The sequence below is a fragment of the Saccostrea cucullata genome, unplaced genomic scaffold (genome assembly GCF_032062105.1).
Source record: "Saccostrea cucullata isolate Sc308-1 unplaced genomic scaffold, CSIRO_AGI_Scuc_v1 ctg2394, whole genome shotgun sequence".
NCBI lineage: Eukaryota > Metazoa > Mollusca > Bivalvia > Ostreida > Ostreidae > Saccostrea > Saccostrea cuccullata.
In genome coordinates this window covers 41,208-66,153 of record NW_026935684.1, presented here as the reverse complement: position 1 = coordinate 66,153, position 24,946 = coordinate 41,208, and the positions used below count along the sequence as shown (strand labels likewise).

The following is a 24,946-nucleotide window of genomic DNA, read 5'->3' as shown; positions in this document are numbered from 1 at the left end:
AAACAGAATTAAACCATCATCAAAATACTTAAATTCATTTTATAGATGATAGTATAAATATTTGGGCGATATATACGACAACAGTTGCTACTTACACCGTGTTAATGAATCCTCAAAAACACGTCTTTTCAGCACGTAATCGCAAGGGCGCTGCGGGGAAAAGGATAACGTCATCAAAAAGTAACAAATGTAATGCTACTTTTACGTCACAGACAGCGCAAGGGGCAAAGAGTTAATATAATAATGATCGTATTTATATAGCGCCTTTCTAGCATAAATGCTACTCAAAGCGCTTTACAATGCATTATTACCCCGGCAGACCTTAACAATCCAGAATCTTTCTCAGTGCAAGCTGCCGTTATCAGCGCTAGAGCACTAACATTCTGACAATATCTTTTGCTGTCTATAGCTAGGTACTCGTTTTACACTTGAGTGGAGTGAGGAAATTCGTGTAAAGTGCCTTTCCCAAGGACACAACGTCGGCTTGTCGCGGCCAGGATTCGAACTCGCAACCTTTCGGTTTGGAGTCCGGCACCTTAACCACTGGACTACCGACGCCACATATAATATAAATCTTTTCTTTTTTTATGTGCATTTCACGTGAATACTTTGGTATAATATTCAAATAATTTCCTTAGAAATTTCAGCTGAAGATTTCTTGAGCGACTTTTTTTGCAAAATGTTCTTCTTGTAAATTCATATGGAAGTCTTTCCAAAACCATTTGAAGTTTTCAAATATTACTAAAATTTTTGTTTTTCATTTCTTTCTCATTTTAAGAACTCACATGGAATTCATGTGAACCACTTTTGTTTGAAAAAGAATTATTCACACCTTCCTTAGAATTTGTTTTAAACAGTTTTTTTTTTCAAATATTGATTTTGAATCTTAAACAGCTTTTTCGAGAAACAAAATTACAATTATTTTCAAGAAACCTGAAAAACAAGTATGTTTACGAATATAGGGAGTAGATGGTTGCATTAGCACCCCTCAAAACATAATAAACAAGTTCATTAGCATATTTCAAAAGAGTAAGGAAATGGGTAGATATAACGAACAGAAGTCAAGCTCAAAAGTCAATAGAACAATTCAAAGTAAACACGGACGTGCAAAACATCGGAGGTGGAATCAGTCATTTAATAGGAACCAACTATATATGCATAATGTAGGATTCGTCAATTTGTTTTAACTTGGAAAATCGTTCTTTTTTCCAGTATTTCAGCAAATAGTCCGGGTTTATAGTGTGGAACCCTTCCACCTGATGTTTAGGGCATGCCATCTGGCTTCCACTTCCCAACATGCCTTCCTCAATAAAGTTGTGAGCAATTTCTTTGCCTACAATTTGACTTCCATCTCCATCGCAAAGATATCCCATTTTATAAGCAAGGCTTTTGTGAAAAGATCTGGTAATACTCTGCAATATGGATTCAACTTTTTCTCGTATAGATAAAGTCACTTCATGGTGCATTGCCGTCTGAGGGAGGGAATGAAAGATTTGAAGCTGAATTGTAGATGGAGTGACGCTGATGGCAATATTATGACTTTTGTGATTGAACATAGCGGCATCTTTGTACAAACAACTGATGCCGTCAATTTCCAGAACTTTCCAATTTTCGATTTGCATCAATGCCACGACTAAACGATAAAAGAAAAAATATGGCAAAAAGTCGAACAAGTACACAAGTACTGATGACTTTGAATTTGACCGGTTGATAATCTCTTTTTGTTTTCCTCCAAAGTCCCTTTTATTCATTGAAGGAACATAATGTAATTGACCTTCACTGGAAATCAAACCCAATCTCTGCAAGTACAACAATAATTCTTCTTTGTGGTGCATTAAAAAGCGAGAATCTTCAACAAAGTTTACGATTTCTGATGAAGTTGAATCTTTAATGGTATCCAAAAGTCTTTTATCTTCTAGTTTCCATATATCACTGAGAAGGGAATCTTTTAAATTCCCTGTTTTGTAGAATTCCTCCCAATCTTGTCTCTCAGCAACAATACCCTTCACATGAAGCCTGTCTGTGATAATTAGTTTAAATGCATTTACAAACCATTGGACATCAATTATCACAGAGCTCCTAAGATAATCTTCATCAAAGTGAATTACTTTTCCAGCATCGTGGTAATATCTTAACATGTCATTTGCCAAATCATGCACTTGTTTTTCATCTTCAAGATGCTTAAAAAGATTTTTTATTTCCTCAAGATTCATAACACGTCTACATTTCTGTTTCTGAAATGTGTCAGATGAAATCCATTCTGAAGGAATTTTTTCACTCCACTTTTTTTCTGCCGCTATGTTTACGATGGCTTGTTCAAGGACATTAATTTTGTCTTTTAATAAATTTGTACAGAAACACCTGTCTTTTCTGATGTACTGGACAAGGTTAGAATTCGCTGGCAATATCCTCTGCAAACTATCAAGGAAATCAGCTTTATCCTGCAAGAACAAATGTCAGAAAGATGTATAAATTACCTTATTTAATTAAGAAAGTAAGAATAAAAATTGGTATTGAAGTCAATGTTTGAGCATAATTTGCGTGCAATAATACAAGTAAAATTCACAGTTTCAGATCTCAATATAACAGAAAGATCATTAAAAGGTAATTAAATTCAGATGCAGCAATGAAAATGTACACTTAATGACGTAAATCTCCCGAAAATGTGAGGATTCTCTGAATAGCTCTTTTTCTCCATGTGCATTTACTGAACATACTCAAGTACCAATTTGGAACAATGCAAATCAATGCACAGAAACCTTTTGTTTTAAAAATATCTTGCAAAGAAAACTATCTGAAGTTGTTTTACATGTACCTTGTAAGCACGTTTTTCCCAGTGTGTTGCAACAAGCATGATAATAACGTCACTGTCTTTGTCTTTATATAAATTCCCATGACAGTATGTGTGAATGGATTTCATCCAAAAAAGAAAGTAATCTGTAAGCAGAAAAAAAAATGTTCTTTACTTTTTAAATCACACCAACAGGTAAATTATCAGAAAACCACAAAGGTAATTCTTTATATGCTTATTGCAAATGAATTTCATAATTGTTTTTATAATTTGATTTTATTTATCTAAAGTATGTACGCTTTCGTCTATATCAACTTCTAAGGAAACAATATTTGTTTGTGAAACAATGATGTGCCCATATGGCATTATAGCAAAGATTAAACTTTTCTTAAATGCAAAATTAATTATTAATAATTGGTAGCTTGGGTAGGGTATTCTCACTGGAAAACAATTGTGAAATTTGAAAGTGGGCAAAAGTTAAAGTTTTTTCAATAAGTACAAGAAGGATATGGCAATAACGAACAGTATTCAATCTCAATGTCCATTGAACAATATACAAAATAAGAGCAGAGCAAACACGGACCTCCGAAACATCAGAGGTGGGATCAGGTGCCATGGAGGAGTGAGCATCCCCTGCCGACCGGTCACACCCGCCGTGTGCTCGTTGTCATAATCAGGAAATAACGGAAAAAATCCGTCGTCAATTCAGTGTATAAGTAATGGACTAACAATTGGTATGAAAAACGTCAGTCAGCATTTCATTCAATGATAAATTGTATTTGCTGACAAGGTCATTGTATCGACCATAGAATTTACGAAATGATGACTTTAAACGAGACTGTTGATATTCTTGTTTCATCAACTTGCTTGTCAATAATTTACCTCGTTTAAGAAATTGGTCATACGTAGAACATGCTCTTGCGTATCGAATCAACTGAGATATATATACTCCGTATGCAGGTGATGAAGGTATATTGCTGCATAAGTAAGGGAAGTTGACATAGAAAAGTTAAAGTCATCACGTTTATCATATAGCTTGGTTGTTAGATTACCATTAGTGTCTTTTTCAAGTAAAATATCCAAGTATGAAGCAGAAGTGTCGGACTCTGTGGTATCTTTTATCTCAAGCTCACCAGGATATATCGTGTCGACGTAGGAATGGAAATTATCATTATTAATTGACAATACGTCATCGATATATCTAAATGTCGAGTTGAAGGCCACAGCAAGTGTTTTCTTCTTTTCACGCATAAGATTTTGCATAAATTCTGCTTCATATGAATATAAAAATAAGTCTGCTAATAACGGAGCGCAATTTGTACCCATGGGAATTCCAATAGATTGTTGGAATACCTGGTCTCCAAAAACCACATAGATATTGTCAATCAGAAACTCAAGCATCTTCTTGATGTCAACTTCAGAGTACTTATGTGTGCAATCAGAATCTGTTTTAACAAAATAATTTTTCAAATGACCAATGACGAGGTAAGTAAATTTACGAGTTCCATTTTTGTTGAAGAAGCAGCTGTCAAAAAATTCCAAGGTCAGGGTTAAAAGGTCAAGGTAATTAGTATTCACGACAAATTAAAATCCAGGCTTTTTGATATCATTGCAGCTGCTTCTTCAATAAAAATGGAACTCGTAAATTTACTTACTTCGTCATTGGTCATTTGCAAAATTATTTTGTTAAAACAGATTCTGATTGCACACATAAGTACTCTGAAGTTGACAGCAAGAAGATGCTTGAGTTTTTGACTGACAACATCTATGTGTTTTTTGGAGACCAGGTATTCCAACAATATATCAGAATTCCAATGGGTACAAATTTCGCAACGTTATTAGCAGACTTATTTTTATTTTCATGTGAAGCAAAATTTAAGCAAAATCTTATGTGTGTGATAAGAAGAAAGCACTTGCTGTGGCCTTCAACTCAACTTTTAGATATATCGACGACGTATAATAATGATAATTTCCATTCCTACGTCGATACGATATATCCCAGTGAGCTTGAAATAAAAGATACCACAGAGTCCGACACTTCTACTTCATACTTGCATATTTTAATTGAAAAAGACACTAATGATAATCAAACAACCAAGCTATATGATAAACGTGACGACTTTAGCTTTTCTATCGTCAACTTCCCTTATTAATGCAGCAATATGCCTTCATCACCTGCATACGGAGTATATATATCTCAGTTGATTCGATACGCAAGAGCATGTTCTACGTATGAACAATTTCTTAAACGATGTAAATTATTGACGAGCAAGTTGATGAAACAAGAATATCAGCAGTCTCATTTAAAGCCATCATTTCCTAAGTTCTATGGTCGATACAACGACCTTGTCAGAAAATGCAATTTATCATTGAGTCAAATGCTGACTTACGGATTTTTTTTCCCGTTATTTCCTGATCATGACAACGATCACACGGCGGGTGTGACCGGTCAGCAGGGGATGCTCACTTCTCCATGGCACCTGATCCCACCTCTGATGTTTCGGAGGTCCGTGTCTGCTCTGCTCTTATTTTGTATATTGGTTAATGGACTTTGAGATTGAATACTGTTGAATAAAATTATGGGCAAGGTTAAAGTTTTTGTGGACAAACAGAGAGAAAGACAGAGAGACAGACGGACGGACACGACAAAAAATATATACCCCCGAAACCTCGTTTACAGGGGCAGAAAAAAGACGTATATTTTTACATGTACCACGATTACTACTTGATTCAAAGTTTACGTGTATTGTTCATTTGCAAATTGTCAAAAGAAAATTACATTGGTGCCTTTTTTCAGCCCTACCTGACCTAATGACCCATTATTTAAAAGAACATCCGACTCAAGGGCCTAAACAGCACAGAAAGTGTGTTTTTTTCTTTTCATGTATATGATTTTTCAGTTTTCACAAACTCTGATTCAAATGAATACAACAAATGGGTCTGCTAATAACGTGGCACAATAGATACCAATGGGAATCACATAGATAGTTGGTAGACCTGGTCCCCGTAAACCACATAGATATTGTTAATGAGAAACTTAAGCATCTTTTTTATGTCAATTTCAGAGTAGTTCTGTGTACAAATAGAACGCTTTTTAAAGTAATATACGCCGTATGGATGCCGATTTGTATGTGAAACAAAATGATTAAATGATTTGAAACACATAAAGTGTAATGAAAAAATAATATTTCCACAAAATTTAACTATAAAACTCGTTGTAATAACACAACAATAAAGCAATATCTGCAATCAAGAATTCAGTCTTTTTATGAATATTGATAAAGGAAGTGCGTAAACAGTAGGTCTAAATATAGACACGTATGTCCACGGGAAATTATAGACCGTTAGGCACGTTGCCTTTTGACAACGATTATTAATAAAAGGTTAATATGCGTCATAACAGAGTATAGATTTTTGATACTGATTACATTTAAAGATAAGTTATATTAATAGTAACACGCCATCCATGTCAAAAGTGAGTTGTATCTCAAAGGGCTTACCTCGTTTTCTTGACACCGTGTTTGTTTATCAATCTAAAAGTAGCGACGGCGTCACGTGGTGGATTTACTTAAAAATAGACATTATTCTCCTTGCAGGATAATAAATAATTATAATTTGATAACTTTATAACGAATTTTATTTAAATGGTGTAATTTACAGCATTTTCGTAACTTTTATTGGTAAACAAAATATATAAATTTCCAGCCGTATTTTAAAATGGGGCACGTTATAGCGTATATTACTTTAACAAAAAATAATTTTGCAAATGACCATTGAAAAGGTAAACAAAGAGGTAGAGCCACTTTGGGCCTTATTTGGCCCTGAGAATTTCTGAAAATTCAAAAGTGCTCAATTTAGGTTGCAAATGCAGTATTTATCACTTGGACTGTTGGTGACCACGTATATTTTAATTGTGACGTAATTTCACATCTAGTCAATGCATTATGACGTCATAAAATGCGTCATTTTCCTCATATCCTGTAAATTCCTTTGAAAATGACCTAAAGTTGAAGCATTTTTTCAATAATTCATATAGAGCACAACCTCTGATCCAAAATATGCCAATACATAATGAAAGGCCTATTTCTGAAGATCAAAAAACATGTTTTATTTTTTGGATCGTGGGCTGTGCTCATATTTTAATTCTTTGCTGAAGGTAGTCAAATAAGCATATTTTCTGCAAATTTCAAGAACATTGCAATTTCTCAAAGCCTGTTTTCAAATATTTAGATTCTCAAAACGATATTTCATTATAGAACATGAAAGCACCAAGTGTCTACTTTATTTTGATATATGAAAATGGAAAGAGGGTGATAGTTAATTAATTGATATAAGTACAGGGCCATTTTATGCATAAGATGGCTCTTGCTCTTTACGAGTTCCTTTTTATTGAAAAAGCAGCTGTCAATGATTTCAAAAAGCCTTAAATTTAATTTATCTTGGGGAATGGTTGTGTATATAAATTAAAAAATCGTATTTTTTACAGCTGTTGTTTTTGATAAAATCTTGTGATTTAAAACAATCCAAAAGTTCCTTGGAATATTTTGTATCCGCATCTGATTTGAACCAAATCTTGAAGATATATATATTGTTGCACAGTTCTCAAGTTTCTCCTTTAAGATACTTTACATTTTTAAATTTGATTTGAAAAAAAACGTCCTGTTATTTGTCACATTTTAACGAATTGAATACCTTTATAAGTCCAGTTTACAAATACAGTTTCTTCCTGGTCGCACACTTCCTTATCCACCTTCTGGTCAAGACGTTTAGAGGCATCCACCACAACAACATAGAAAGCTCTCCTGGTCAGGTAAATCTGGTGACAGGCGTAATACGCACACTGGCCCCCAAAGTCAAAGAAACTCAACGTTTTCCGGGCATCTTTATTTGATCTCTTGATGTGTTTCTTAGCTAAAAAAATAAGAATTTAAATTTAAGAAAATAGCCATGTTTCAATTGCAAGGGATAAGTTTCAAATCCAGAGGACATCCTATGTAATTTTATGTTTTTACTTCCACACCGTCAAGTAAGGGAAATTATACTTAAATGTGCAAACTATTTATTTACTATATAATAGACAAGAATAAAACATCTTCTTAAAAAGCAATTGATGGGCCATATTTTAATTGTTCATTAATCAAGTCTTACCGAGATTTCGTTCGTGAAACAAACTAAAATTTACAACACAAGAAGAAAAATCATAAGAAATAGTTAAAACTTTCATTAATGGCAAATGAAAAGGAGAAAAAAAATTAAATAGCAAAAACAGAAAATAATCATTTTTTTAGTTAGCATTTTCAATATTTTGCCACATTAGGGAGTGACAACACAAAAATGTTTGATAATTTACAAAAAAAAAATCTTTAATTTTATACTTATCTGTTAAGGACATTTACAATGGTTCAAGCTCTCAAAGTAGGATGATAAATAGCAAATTAAATCCTCGATTTAACTGGGACGGCTATATGTACAAGTGGCTAGGGTTACCTAGGACTCGAGCTGCTATGATATTTTTTTTTTCAAAAGTGGCGAAAATCAATTTGTTTAGATTTATCATACAACAGAGTGTATGACTAGCTCCTTTGTGTATTAAATGTATACAGGGTGTCTTCTACCTATTCCCACTTTTTAAAAATCTCAATTCCAACTATTCCCTCTTGCAAATAACAATATATGTTTTGGGCTAATGGTCAGAATGATTTATTTTAATTTTATACAAATATATGGATTTTACAAAAGGATACCCGCTTTAATGTATTGATTTTAAATGATTGAATAAGTAGATTAAAATTTTTAAAAAATGTATTAAAATAGCTGAATTATAGAAAATACAATTAACGGGGAAATAAGATGAAATGAACTTAAAAATTTCCATTGTTTCCTTCAAATATTTATGGAAAAGTCTTATTTATAATGGGAAAAAAGAGAATATACCTATCCTATATTAATTCTAACAAGTATTCAGTAATCACTGTTTACATGTATAAAGTATCTATGTGTATATAAATGATTATTTGCTGAAAAAAGCCACCTAATCCAACATAAAATCTTACTTTTTATACCTAATCTTCAAAAAGTGATACATGTAAGTTCCTTTGTTTATTAAATGCAGCAGAACTGTGAAAACTAAAACCTACATGTAAGAAATCACGTCTCGCTACAACGCACACAGCTGACTAGGAACTAGCCTGAAGCAGTTAAAGGATATAAAATTGCTGCTTCATTTCATTTCCGGAAATATGCATAGCATTTCCAACATTTCTTTATTTCATTATTTTGTTTTCATATCCGGAATTTACCTGTGCTGCAATTCAATGTTTTCTAAGTAAAAGAAAATGGGCTTTTGAAATTATTTATACCAAAATATTAATACAGAAATAAAATAAAAATATGCATATACATGTAGCACTAAGTCTAGGTTAAAAGTTCAATCAGCATAAAACTTTTTCCCCACATTTAAGGGGGGACCTAAGTCCGAAAAGTCTTTGTGTGAAGTTTTCAAAACTTGACATTTCTTTCATGACCACTTGCTCTTAATTTTAGGTATTAAAAACGATACCTTTATATGCTTATTTTTACACAGGAGCACGTGCAAAAACAGTGTGAAATGTTATAAATAGATTATTTTCAGACTTTATTGTTCTACCACAAATATGGGCTAAAAAGAACCAAAAATGTCAAATCACATTCAAAATCAACATGTATCTAATATATATGACTTGTACCTTTAAAACGAAGGCAAATTCATTGTATTTCATCTCGCATGAAAAATTATATGTGAGCTCAATGTGAGTATCACCCCGTTTTTCTTGTCGTATTTTTTTTACAATTCCGACATGCTTTACAGGTAATTTCTTAAAAAAGTCTTTGTGTTATAATTCATATTTTTTGAAAGAAAAAATTCATTTCTTTATTTTAACAAAGAAAAATGTATACCTTTATGATTAAATAAACGAGAAATATGACGTTTTCTTCTGTCCTCCCCCTCCCCATTTCCCCGTCAACAAACACACCTATTTGAACCTAGGAATGACTTGATACAATTAAATCTACATGTACTATAAATCAATAAAAATAGGCACAAGTAAGTTTCATAATTTTTTTTTTTTTTTTTAGTTTTTATCCATAAAAAAAACAATTAATGGTAAACATATTTAACATATTTTCCTGATTAAAGCCGCTTTCTTTGCTGAATTTTATCTTATATTTTTGCACTTATATATCAGCATATCATCGTGTTTCTTCACAACTGAAATTGCTATGAATTATCAACCAAAGGAAGAGAATTCTAATATTAACAAACTAATAATTAGATAAATAAAATAAAACTGTTATTAAAATATTTTTTTTTTTGTAAATTGTGTACGTTATTGATTATGAACAATGTTATGCCTATATCATAGCAGCAAAAAGTCAACAGGTAAACCAATTAAACGTTGTTATTGTTACGTCACATAACGCTGTTTTGATGTAGAACGACATAGCCCCCCCCCCCCCCTTAATATGCACTTAATTAATTATCATTGACAGCATCATGCTTATGTCCAATTCACCGATAGAATTACAAAATTTATTTGGGAGATGTAAATCTGTTTGCTTAAATCGTTCCACAGTTCACATCATTCTATAATAAATAAAGTCTAACAAGTCCTGATATTACAAGACAGATCATTACACTATCACAAAGTATGTATTTTTGCTCATTTTGCAGCTCTATGTATTTGTTGTTCAGCCAAAAATCTAAATCGAAAATATTTAACGATCATTGATTTTTATAGGTCTAAAATATAGGGGATCCTGATGCTTCAAATGGCGTCGGAATCTTATAAATATTATGGATTCTATTGAAGATTACACCAGGCGATGGGCCAGATATGAAAAAGAAGACGTTGACACTTTGTCAGAATAAATAAAATATTCTCAGATCCATATTAAAATCACGTATTCAAAGACTGAGGTACAATAAAAAAAAACATCTATCCTTCCGAATTCAATGATCCAGAAGTTATAAATAAGATCAGTACCTACTGGTCCCGTCTGACAAAGCAGGTATCAACATTGTCTTCCTGTGTAAAGTTCATTATATACAGTGTAAATTATGTTTTAAAAGAACTTGAATCTACTTCTACACATGGTATTCTAACTTATACTACCCATATTATAGTTCCCTTTTAAAGAAGAAATTTTTAAAAGTCATATGTTGGTTTTTAATATTTTTAATATCTCAAAGTTCCAAATTGAATTTGAACTACCATACATTGGATTCCGAAACTTCATAAGAATCCTTACAAACAAGATACATAGCAGGTTCCAATAAATGCTCAACCAAGCTTCTTTCTTTACTCCTTACAACGACAGAAACAGTAGTGAAGGAGAAACTTGAAGAGTTTTGTGCAACAATATGTTCGAGAAGAGCTTTAAATCAGTTGTCAACAGTAACCTAGCCCATAATTCTTCCACTGTAAAGGGTAAGGTTTTGAAAGGAGTGTTTATTATGATATGACCTTTCCATTGTTACAGACTTTTTTGACCTATTGAACTTGACCTCAGAGTTTGACCCACTTAAAAACATATAACCTAATCAAATATTTTGACCAGTTACATGTAGCACTAGGCCTGTTTTATTTCACATGTGTATTCTTTGTGACAAGATCTTTCTTTTGATACAAACAATTTTGACCTTTTGACCTTTATCTTTGGAGTTTGACCCCATACGAGTCAAAATATGGAGAATGTGGAATTTTGACTACCCCAGGATGCTTCCACATAGTGGCAGTTGTTGTGGTCCAGTGCTCCTTGAGAAGATATTTTAAAGACTTTGCCTATATACAAATGTATAACAATTTATAATTGGATTCCCTATTGTGGCCTAGCCCTTCACCCAATGGGCCATGATATAAACAATTTAGAGTTTACAATATCATAGAATTCTTCGACAAAAAGTTTAAGCTTTTGTGACCCAGTGCTTTTTGAAAATATTTTTAATGACCCCATCCTATGTATGTCTTTTAATTAACCCCCTTGCAAGAGCCCTTTTATTTATCAATTTAAACTTCCCTTCACCTTAAGGATGCTTTGTACCAGGTTTGGTTAGAATTGGCCCAGTGGATCCTGAGTAGAAGTTGTAAACCTTAAAATTTTACAGACGGACGGATATAGGGACGTACGTACGACGGAAGACGGACAACGGCTGATCAGAAAAGCTCAGGTGAGCTAAAAGTGTCATGATGCCAAGACACCGCCTTCCCTATATTTTTATCGTACTATCATTTTTGTGCTCTATTTTAATGAAAAAAATGTATGTTAAAACTTACTTTTTATACCCCCGTAAAAGAATTTTCGGGGAATATAGTTTTTGTCGTGTCCGTTCGTTCATCTGTCTGTCTCTTTGTCTGTTTGTCCACAAAAACTTCATCCTTGCCCCATAACTTTTGATTTAGTGGTCTGGAGCTACATGTATGACTTCTAAATGTGTGTTCCTTGTGACAAAACCTCCCTTGAGGTACTTCAAATTTGACCTTAACCTTGGATTTTGACCCACTTTTACACAAAATTCTAACATTTACTTTGGTTTTATCTTTTAACTTGTAGGTATAAGGAATTTTATACTCTATATATGTATTCTTTGTTGCAATACCTTTCACAGGATACCAACAACAATAGACAAATTATTTCAATTTCCAAATACATTTTGGTTGAAATTTATATTGATATGAGTTTACAGCCTATAATAAAATATTCAGGAGACTGTTAAATTCATAGAAGACATACAATTTTTTTTCAAGAGATGACTATGTGATTCTAGAAGGAGGGGCTGTGTAACAACGCATTTTGAAAAATTACGCACTTTGAAAAATTTTCTCAAATTGCACTAAATTTGAGAGCAACCTAACGCACTTTGTGAAAATTTTAACTTCGCTTCAAAGAGTGTTAATATCGATCAAATTAACGCACTTTAAAAAAAATAAAGCTCAATATTCTTACAAATAATTGGTATGATAAATAATTGACCTGGTTTGATAACTTTTTTTATGATAAGGTCACTTCGAATTCAGGACCTGAGATAATGACGTTTTAAATATTTTAGGATTTGATAAATGTTATAAAAGGCAAATGGATCTTTAAGGAAAAAATAGAGAGATGATTCTAAAAATACCACAGACTTAAAGCATATCACTTATCTTAAGGAAAGGGGGGTGGGGTGGTATTTTGATTTTTCAAAAGTATGAAAATTGTTTCTCTCTCATACGTTTTACTATACTTAAAAATTTCTGGTTGTTTTCTGTTTTAAGTTATCTTATTTATTGAAAGTTTTCAACGTCATACCAGTTATGTAAAGAATAATGATAATTTTACTTAGATTTGAAAGTATAAACCAATTCTGATTAAATTAAAATCGATCTCAATCAAAATAAATGCAAAATTTATTACCTAATTAAAGTAAAGACAAATGTCACCAATGCGACATATATACATGTATATGAAAAATAAATGTAATTTTAAAACCAATTATATAAAAAAGAGCCAAATTTAACGATAACATTTGATGGTTTTCTTCTGTATATAATTCCGGTCGGGATCTGTTTAATTTGGGAAAGTATGAAAGAAATAGCTCAACATGACTCTTTATCTCAATATACATGTTTCCATCAACTTTATTGATTGATTCAATAGTTTGAACTTTGTATTCATAATATACATGAGACTTTTTCGTCATTGAATTGTTTTGGATATTATAACCTAGTGAAAATCGGATATTGAATTCAAAAGATAAATTAAAGTCTCATCAGAGACACACAAAAATCATGTTCTTTATAAATATGATAAAAGACAAAGGTTTTTGCAATCGCACCTGATCCCTTCTCTGATGTTTTGGAGATCTGTGTTTGCTCCGCTCCTATTTGGTATTGTTTTATGGACTTTGAGATTGAATACTTTTCGTTATCTCCATATTCTTCATTGATCAAAACATTATTTTTTTATTTATTTTTTTAATGCCCCCGTAACGAAGTTTCGGGGGTATATAGTTTTTGTCGTGTCCGTCTGTCTGTCTGTCTGTCTGTCTGTCTGTCTGTCTGTCTGTCTGTCTGTCTCCCTGTTTGTCTGTTTGTCCACAAAAACTTTAACCTTGTCCATAACTTTTGATTTGGTGGAGCTATGACTTTCATATTTCATATGTATATTCCTTGTGACAAGACCTTTCTTAGGGTACCACCAAATTTGACCTTTTGACCTTGTCCTTGGAGTTTGACCCACTTTTACATGAAAATTTTAAACTTTTACTTTGGCCATATCTTTTGAACAGTAGATACCAGGACATTTATACTTCACATATGTAATGTTTGTTAAAAGACCTTTCATTGGATACCAACAACCTTGCCCTTTGACCTTGACCTTGTAGATTTCCGTACTTGTGAAAAAACTTTAACCTTGGCCATATTTTTGAACGATAAGTAATAGGACTTTCATACTTCATATATATAATCCTTGTGAGAAGACCCTTAGTTGGTGTACCACCAAATTTGACCTTTTGACCTTGACCTTGGAGTTTGACCCACTTTTACATGAAAATTTTAAACTTTTACTTTGGCCATATCTTTTGAACAGTAGATACCAGGACATTTATACTTCACATATGTATTCTTTGTTGAAAGACCTTTCATTGAATACTAACAACCTTGACCTTTTGACCTTGACCTTGGAGATTTCCGTACTTGTGAAAAAACTTTAACCTTTGCCATAACTTTTGAAGGGTAAGTAATAGGGCTTTCATACTTCATATATGTAATCCTTGTGAGAAGACCCTTAGTTGGTTACCAAGAACTTAGACCCTCTGACCTTTGAGATTGACCTACTTTAAAAAAGCAAACCTTGACCATAACTTTTAAAGAGTTAGGGCTAGTGCTTTCATATTTTACACATTTGATTCTTATGACAAGACCTTTCATTTGATAACAAGAACGTTTGACCTACTTTTAAAAAAAAATGAACGTTGGCCATAACTTCTGAATGGTTAGGACTAGGGCTTTCATGCTCAACATACGTATTCTATGTGGCAAGACATTTCATTTGATACAAATTACATTGACCTTTTGACCTTGACCTTGGAGATTTTTGTACTTATTTAAAAATAACTTTAACATTTGGTTACTTTTAAATTTCACAATTTTTTTCCAGTGAGAATACCCTACTTTTGGTACTATTTAGTTAAATTTGCATTTAAGAAAAGCTTAATATTTGCTATGTTGCCATACGGGGGCATCAGTATTTCACAAACACATTTTTTTTGCACGTTATGTTTTTTATACACTTAAAATTAATTATTTACAGAAATTACGAATACAGGAAGACTACAAAAACTAGAAATATGTCCAAAGGATATGTATGCCCCCCCCCCCCCTCCCCCGGGGTATTTATTAATGCAACATGAAAATTTGTGTAAGAAATTTTATCAGTATATGTATATCCTGAATAGTGAAATAGTTGAATTGCTTACATCAATATGCATATCAGCTTATGAAGTTGACACTAATCCAGGAAAAGTGAGGTCAATGTCAAAGGAAATATCAAGGTAAAAAAAACGTTGATGCAGTTGCATATCTCTCATTAATATGTATCAACATATGAAATTTGATAAAAAAATATCTAGAATGATGTTTTTAATTTAAACTGACTTAAACACAATTTGATAAAAGTGAGGTCAAGGTCATATAAAGGTCAAGGTCAAAAATATATTGATGCAGATGAATTGCTTACATCAGTATGTATCAGCGTATTAAGTTTGACACTGAATGGGAAAAGTAAGGTCATGGTCAAAAGAAAGGTCAAGGTCAAAAATGTTGATGCAGTTGCATATCTCTCATCAATATGTAACTTCATCTACATATGAAGTTTGATAAAAATATTAAAAATGATTTCTTTGATTAGAACTGACTTAAACACAATTTGATAAAAGTGAGGTCAATGTCAATTAAAAGGTAATGGTCAAACATGTTAACCCTGTTCAATTGCTTACATCAGTATGTATCAGCAAATGAAGTTTGACACTGATTAAGAAAAAGTAAGGTCAAAGTCAAAAGAAAGGTCAAGGCCAAAAATGTTGATGCAGTTGAATTTGCTTTCATCAGTATGTAACAGCATATGAAGTTTGATAAAAAATATCTTGAATGGTAAAACTGAGCTAAACACAAATTTAAGATAATTCAAGGTCAAAGGAAAGGTCTAGGTCAAAATGGTAATGCATTTGAATAGCTCTCATCAGTATGTATCCAACATGTGATGTTTCATAACAATATCTTGAATGGTATGTTTAAAACTGCGCTAAACATTAATTTAAGAAAAGCGAGGTTAATGTCAAAGGAAAGGTAAAAAATGTTGATGCCATTGTATATCTCTCATCAGTACATGTATCTATCAGCATACGAAGTTTGATGAAAACATCTTGGATAATTTCTTTGAAACTGAGCTTTGAACAGAGCTAAACACAAAGTGTGATGGAAGGACAGACGGAAGGATGGAAGGAAACAAGGCGAGAAGACGGACAACAAACACTTTATGCCTCAGCCATATTCATGGTGGAGAATTATGATGATGTTAGGTGTAATTACGTGTTTTAATTAGCTCGCATGCAAAAATATAATTTAAATCAATGACATGCGATGTGCCACTCATGATCATTGCCTGATTTTTCAGTGGACTGATTTTTAACATTATCAATTTTCAGGAATTTCAAATAAAAAATTGTAAAAAGCATAAAATGAAAAAATAACTGCAGCCATAGACCCATTTAATTTTGAATTTAAATTGTTAAATATATTTCTTTTATTTTCCTACCTTTTATTAATGTTCCTCGCTTTTCACGGATTTCAAATATTTCCTCGTGAACCTCAAGTCCTTTCGTTGATTTTATCTTCTTTATTTCCTTCTGACTTCGCTTGAGTAGTCGATTCAGCAGTGTTGTTTTCCCCGCTCCAGCACATCCTACAATCATCCCCCGGGCGTGATGGACTTCCTGTACTCCCCCTCTCTCGGCGTACTGAAAGTACCGCTCCCTGGCTTTCTGGTCCCATTCCAATATTTCCCGTGGTACTTTCACTGTCCATATCACATTCAATGATAAATAATTGTGCAAATACTCAAAATAGATCTTCACATACATTGAAGAAAAAATATGTATTCAAATTATTTCTTTCCTTTCTTTATCATGTGTTTATAAACATACACAATATTTTAAAGTTGTAGAAGAATAAGATGAATAAACATGCTCTATCATGCATCAATTCAAAAGATTGAAAGATCTCAAGCTCATTAAAATTTGTACGTTTTATCTTTTTTTCTCACCATGCAATAGATTATATTACAGAATTATAATTTTAATTACAATACTGTACAATCATAAGAAATTCTTGTTTGAAACAATACTTGATTTCTGAATCTTAGATTAATAATAGGGATTTCAACGAATATTCGAGTACTCGACTATCGTTCGATCATACCGACTATCGACTAAAATTTCTCTAGTCGGTTATTCGTTAAAAATGTGTTTCATCAAAGTAATTTTGAATTCAAGGCAATAAACTTATATTTACCCATTTCATTTATTTACAGATCAATATTTTCATATGTAAAATTAAGGGTATGGGTATAACTGTTCAAAGTTTATACGTCAATATATGTTCGACAAACATGTCTTGAAAATCTACAGTTTTATATAGCTTAAAAAAGGAAAACAATGTTATTAAGATTATGTGAATCTGAACTATTATTCTGCAGCGCAGTGTAACATCAAACAAAAATTTTCCTAATGTAAGTTCTTCGCAAAAATGACAAAAAAAAGCAGAGTGGGAAAGAAAAAATAACAAACATGATTATTAATGATTGTATACCTCTTACTGTTTTAAATCAGAAAGAATTCTGATTAAACAGCTATTACAAAATTGTAAATACATGTCAACTGGGGTCAGTTATGAGAGTATTTAAACCGTGTTTTCTTTTTCTGATATTAATTCATACAATCATTGATTGTTTGCACAAAATTTCATAATTAAAATTTATACAAGCCCTCGCTCCCTCTCTTTGTTTTTATAAGAGACACTCTTTAATTGTTTATCTGTCAAAGATCACTGACGCACACGTAGAAATTGGCTTCAATTATGGGGTACATGTACTACCGTTATGTAAAGAAAGGGCAAATAAGAGCGTTTAATATTTTGCATTTAAATAGAATGCTAATATATTAATTTTGAAATTAAATACACTGGGTACATGTACATATTGCTGTACAGTTTTTATTTTACTACGCACATGTTAACAATTCAGAAATCCGTTATAAAATGGTGATATCATTGATTAAATGTTGTAAACTAGTCAGAAAAAGACAAACAGTGAAAATGATATGAAAAAAAAAATTAAATTTAAACGAATAATCGACTATCGTTCGACTAAAGCTTCCGACTATTCGACTAAGCTGTCCGAGTAAAATTGACATCCCTAATTAATAATTATGATTATTCATCAATCATTAATAATTAAATGACAGACACATGATCAGTACTTACAACGTTCACTGATTCTGTCATGAATCCCCCAGTCAGACACGGTACAGTGTGAGATGATGTCCGGCTGTAGTTTGTGTATGAAGAGGTCGTATATCTTCACCGGACAGCTTGGTACATACAGACATCTCTCTCCCTCACATCTCTTATAATCCCAGGATCGGCAGTATTCTGAAATCACGTCACGTGACGCCGTGGTCAGGAAAAACTCCAGATCGCTGTCCTTCTCTAGACACTCCGTAACTAAGGCGTACATGACGTCATGTCGGATGTCGTCTGATATAAACGTTAACTCACCATTCTGTGTTTCCATAACATCATCTTGAAGGGATGTCACATCAACATCATCAGACGGAGATATTCTTTGGTAATACCGTTCTCGTATCTTAATCAATATTGACTTGAACGCCTCCCTATTTACAGTAGCAGTGTACTTGTCACACAACAGTAAACTGTAAAGAAGACTTCTGTCGACTTCTGGATATTCCTGATACTTGCCTAAAATGAATGAAATCAAAAAGTTAAAGGATTACATGTATAACCGATTACAGGCCTGCGTATTCATAGATTTATCAAGGTATACTTTTCTTATATAGACAATTCTACTATATACGTTTTTGATTTTTAGACGAAAAACATAATAAAAATAAGTCTTTGAGTCTTTATAGGATTGCCTTCATAAAAATTATTTTATACGTTGAGAAATGATAACTGATATTTTTTTGTTCATATAAAAAGAGTTTAAATAGATTCTCCCCAGCCTGGGAGTATGTAAGATATGAAAGGAAATTGTCACGACCCTCCGGATAATAATGACGTGGTAATAGTGCATGGTCAAAAAAAAGAAATGTTTTTCAATAGTAAAAATTGTTTTGGATATGTTCTACAGCTGCAATGACACTAAGATATATTTTTCTACATTCTGAACCTCGGCTTGCAGCATAGTCTATTCTGCCATTGGCATTATTACGTGACCAAGAGGGTATCAGCAGGTGGTTCATTTTGACAGTCCTACATCTTCATTTTAAAGACAATTAATTCTTATCATTCATGAATGATCATGGGTATTTTTTTTTTACATCGATGGATCTATTTGTGAGCAAATGCAGTAAATGTTTATTTTAATTCTTTAACGTTATTTATTTTGCTTTGAAAACTGAATTAAATGATTCAACTATTTCACCTTTTAATAACGTGTCGTGCTTTTCTTTCATGGACGCTTTTAAAAATTGTAAAAGATTTTTTTTAATGCTTAATTTTGTTTGCAATCTATTTGATGCTTTGCATCAATTTAACTTGTATGGGTCTGAATTGAATCAAAGTACAGTACTGCAAACATTAATATATATAATTTAAGGTAAAACTATTCATGATTCAACAATGCATATGGTTTCATGTATTCTGGGACAATCTGTACTAGTATGCCTTTTTGACTTTACCTGTCAATGAATCTTCAAATAAGTTAATATGTGGATAGGGACCATAAATCTGGGCATTTTTAAATTTGCATTGAAAAAGTAGAATTAATTATAACTTTTTATACAACTTGGTAAGTGACACAAATCGTGCAGTGCTGCTATACTAGTCAATGACGTTGTCGTGGATGACAACAACTCGTACATGTAGATTTTGTCTTTCATTTGTTGTATTTTTACCTTTGTTATCAATGCTCTTTGTATGATCAGATAAATCCTTTATTTATTTCCTTGTGAATTTTCCATTTTAAAAAGATAAGACCTTTCTCATTATGTGTTAAATGACTCTGGTTTTAAAAAGAAAAAGACATATCTTAAATTTCATAAGTTAATCGATGCAAATTGGTTTCAGACTTTTAATTGGATGATAAACCACTTACTCTTAAAAAAATCTGTTTCGTACTTCACATATCAGACTATTTAACTCCACATGGAAGGGATAAAGAATGGTTTTAATTAAATGAGATGGATGAAAAATGTCTTTTTTCTTTTACAAATGGCAGGTAAGATGCACGCCTCTCTCACATACTATCAGTTTATCCTTGAAAATCAAATGTTCATGTGTTTTTTTTCCTTTCGAGGCTTGATTTCTGCCATTAAATCTAATATATGTAAGTTATTATACTTCTAACAGGTGCACAGGATATTTCAAATGAAGAATAATCAAACTTCTCTTCGATGATTTTCACTTTAAAGGTACCACAACTCACGGAATATAGAAGTAATTTTAGTGACGTAGCATTCTTTTTGATGGGAGGTGGGAGGGGGGGGGCAACCCCAGAAATTTTTTCACTTATACTCGATAAAACCTGGACAAACAAAAAATAAAAAAAAATGTTCAAACTCGAAAATATGTTCTATTCATTGTGTGAGTGTAAGTGTGAGGGTTTATGAGGGTGTATGTGAGGATGAGTGTGTGTGTGTGTGAGAGAGAGGGAGGGGGTCTGTGTTTGTGTAAGTTTTTACTTACTTCTTTCAGTACCCAATTTTCACTTAAAGACTGCATTACCAATGTATTACCCTTTATTGACAATACTGCAACAAAAACTGGGGCACGGGCGGTCTTATAATGAACATTTCCAATAAGATAAGATGTGTCTGATGCATCTTATATCCCTCACTTTTTAGATGTGTTCAATCGCTCCCGATAGACAAAACGTTTTGCAGGCAGGGTAATGCTAATTATAATGGTAATGCATGCAATGCTCTACATGAAGTCAAAGTAATGCTAGTAATATGTAATGTCCAAAAATTTGCATTACATCAAATGGTAATGTAATGCATTACTTAATAGTATCCATTGTGATGATTGCATTATAAACTTGTAACATTACAAAGCATTATTTTGTATGTACCTAGTCAAAAAAAAATTAAATGGACATGAACATTATACATTTATTGCATGGACATTATACATTTATTGCATGATAGTGAGGGAAACAGGAAGATCTTCTTCACGAAAAATCATATTCCCTGAGGGCAACGCCCGAGGGCAATATGACTTTTCATGGGAGAAGAAATCTTCTTGTCTCCCTCATTATCATGCAATAAATTGTTTAATATACCAAATCAAACACAATGCAGCAAATGTGAAGATTATGAACATTATAATATGAAACAGCTCTATGAGTTAAACCATTAGCCGAACTTCACAAAAAAAAAAGGCAACATACAAACCGTACCCATGAGAACATTATTGTAAATATTTATTTTTTTTTACATGTTAAAATTGACACAATCAATCAACAATACAAACAATCTGAATAAATAGTACACCGATATCAGTCGTTGCATTTTGACAGCAGAAGGATAAAACGTACGCTGAAATAGGACCTGGGGTCCCCCGCAAATAGTTCGTCATTTTGCGTAGTAATAAAACATTCTAGGAACTCTCCAGGCATTAAAGGCACAAAAGTAAATTCATCGATATCATCAATACAGAGACCTCAGGTCACCTTATATAATATTAATTGAATTTTATATGATAGACAATTTTCTTTGTCTTACTCCAAAATAATCATATTTATAACTTTATAAAGATCAACTTTCTAATATATATATATATATTTACAGAAACGTGAAAAGTGAAAATAATAATGGGTGACCAGAGGTAACCTAATATTTTACATCAATCAATTATTTTGTACATCATCAGAGGCGTAGTCACAAACTTAAATTGGGGGGGGGGGGGCTCAACTCCAGAAATTCTTTGACAAGCAAAAAAAAAAAAAAAAAAAAAAAGGGAAAGTTCCCCAAACCGTTTGGGGGGGGGGGGGGGGGGGGAGGGTAGAGGCCAACTTTTTCAAAGGCAAGTTACTTTCAAATCCAGTGGGGGGATCCATTCAATGAATATTTCCTACAGTAAAGGTGATGTTGGGGATAATAGCTGTGATTTTGTTCTTTTTTAAAAAGTGGGGGGGGGGGGGCACAGACATACTCTCCCCCCCCCCCCCGAAATGAAAGTGGGGGGGGGCTAGTGCCCCCGCTGCCCCCCCCCCCCCTGTGACTACGCCTATGATCATTACGGGGACCAAAGGTCACCCGATATTTAACATTAATAAGGGGGCTAGTGGTCATCTTATATTGTACTGTACATCAGTAGAGGGGCCAGAGGTCACCTTATATTGTACACCAATAAGGGAACCAGAGGACACCTTATATTGTACATCAATAGGGGGACTGGAGGACACCTTATATTGTACATCAGTAGGGGGACGAGAGGTCACCTTATATTGTACATCAGTAGGAGAAACAGAGTTCACCTAATACTGAACATCAGTAGGGGGAACCTGAGGTCAATTTATATTGTACATAAGTAGGGGGACCAAAGGTCACCTTAGATTAAACATCAGAAGGATGACCAGAAGTTACATTTGTACATCAGCAGGGGTACCTTAGGTCACCTTTTATTGTACATCAGTAGGGGGACCAGAGGTCACCTTATATTTGACATCAGAAGGATGACCAGACGTCATTTTATATTGTACGGGGAATAGTGGTCACCTAATATTGTAATGTACATCTGTAGCAAGACCAGAGGACACCTTATATTTAACACCAGAAAGTGGACTAGAGGTCACCTTATATTGTACATCAGTGAGGGGATGAGAGGTCACTTTATATTGATCATCAGCAGTTGTACCAGGGTTCACCTTATATTGTACATCAGTAGGGGGACCAGAGGACACCTTATATTGTACATCAGTACGGGGACCAGACGTCATCTGATATTTTTCATGAGTACGGAGACTAGTGGTCACCTAATATTTTGCTGTACATCAGTAGAGGGATCAGAGGTCACCTTATATTGAACATCAATAAGGGGACCAGAGGACACCTAATATTGTACATCAGTAGTAGGACCAGAGGTCATCTTATATTGTTCATAAGCAGAAGGACCAGAGGTCAGCTTATATTGTACATAAGTAGGGGGGCCAGAGGTCACCTTATATTATTCATAAGTAACGCAGTACAGTTAAGGTGCGCAATGGAAATAACGACTAAATTTTGTATTTAAAAATGTATTCGTAATCGGGGTGGCGATTATTTTTAGTACATTATTTATATTGGATAATTGTAATTATGATTAATAACTACATATCGAGGACGATTGTATTTTATATTTAGACTAGTCACGTGATGCGGCAGTCAGGCGATTTTAGCACATTGACTTGAAGTATTGATGTTACATATAAATATCACTAGTGCAAGGGCACAACCAAGTTAAATTTCCAAGTTTAGTATATAAAATTTTTCAACACGTATTGTAGTTTCTAAAAAGTGCTGCGATCCTGTCTAAATTCTGTAATTTCATTGTTAAAATTATACTTGTATGACCGAATGCTATATTTTTTGCTGGTCAGCGGCATGAAATATTGATATAATTAAATTGTTTTTAAGAATTCATCAGGATCGCAGCACTTTTCAGATACCTTAATAGTTCTAAAGTTGAAATGTAAAAGCTTACTTTGATCCATAGAGTGTATGCCCTTGCACTAGATCGATTTATTAAGACCCCCCACATTACCCTCCGATGTACTTGCATACAAATATACGGCAATGTCAATTAAATACGTTATGTACAGAAAATATATTAATAAAATAGCGAAGAAGACATTAAATTCAAGTTGTTGGCCCATAGAATATCTGTAAATAATATTTTATTTAATTAGTGAATACATATTTTGTTGAGAAAATATTACTTGATCTGTCTCTCACTGCATACAAACTACGTCACGTTGTAAGAAATGACGTCATATTGACAAGTGTATTGCGATCAGTGACTTGTTTATAACTTGTTATGTGGGATTTAACAAACGACAAAACAACACGCTGTAGTAAGTTTTTATGTAGTCTGATGTTGTTTACTGGTTAAATTAGCAGATAAACTCATTTTGTGATATTTTAAAGAAATGCTGTATGACGTATATTGTGTATGATGTCATAGTCAAGTTTTCCCGTACAAATTAGGCTCCGCCTCCTTTTTGTAACCTTAACTGTGCTGCGAAAGGGACCAGAGGTCACCTTATATTTAACATCAGTAGGATGACCTGAGGTCACCTTATATTGTACATCAGTAGGAGAAACAGAGTTCACCTAATATTGAACATCAGTAGGGGGAACCTGAGGTCACTTTATATTGTACATAAGTAGGGGGACCAAAGGTCACCTTAGATTAAACATCAGAAGGATGACCAGAAGTTACATTTGTACATCAGCAGGGGTACCTTAGGTCACCTTTTATTGTACATCAGTAGGGGGACCAGAGGTCACCTTATATTTAACATCAGAAGGATGACCAGACGTCATTTTATATTGTACGGGGAATAGTGGTCACCTAATATTGTAATGTACATCTGTAGCAAGACCAGAGGACACCTTATATTTAACACCAGAAAGTGGACTAGAGGTCACCTTATATTGTACATCAGTGAGGGGATGAGAGGTCACTTTATATTGATCATCAGCAGTTGTACCAGGGTTCACCTTATATTGTACATCAGTAGGGGGACCAGAGGACACCTTATATTGTACATCAGTACGGGGACCAGACGTCATCTGATATTTTTCATGAGTACGGAGACTAGTGGTCACCTAATATTTTGCTGTACATCAGTAGAGGGATC

At 33.2% G+C, this 24,946-nt stretch overlaps 1 protein-coding gene across 1 annotated transcript in view; it reads right to left on the bottom strand.

Moving 5' to 3' along the window:
* Window positions 1-242: 242 nt before the first annotated feature.
* LOC134243570 (uncharacterized) overlaps window positions 243-24,946 on the bottom strand; it is a gene marked incomplete at its 5' end in the record, with an annotated part of 64,684 nt that continues 39,980 nt past the window's right edge. The window contains 5 exons of the mRNA XM_062725823.1: window positions 243-2,441; window positions 2,816-2,937; window positions 7,484-7,702; window positions 16,625-16,885; window positions 18,349-18,843. Coding sequence (XP_062581807.1) covers window positions 1,149-2,441; window positions 2,816-2,937; window positions 7,484-7,702; window positions 16,625-16,885; window positions 18,349-18,843 — 2,390 coding nt within the window. The remainder of the gene's footprint in view (window positions 2,442-2,815; window positions 2,938-7,483; window positions 7,703-16,624; window positions 16,886-18,348; window positions 18,844-24,946) is intronic.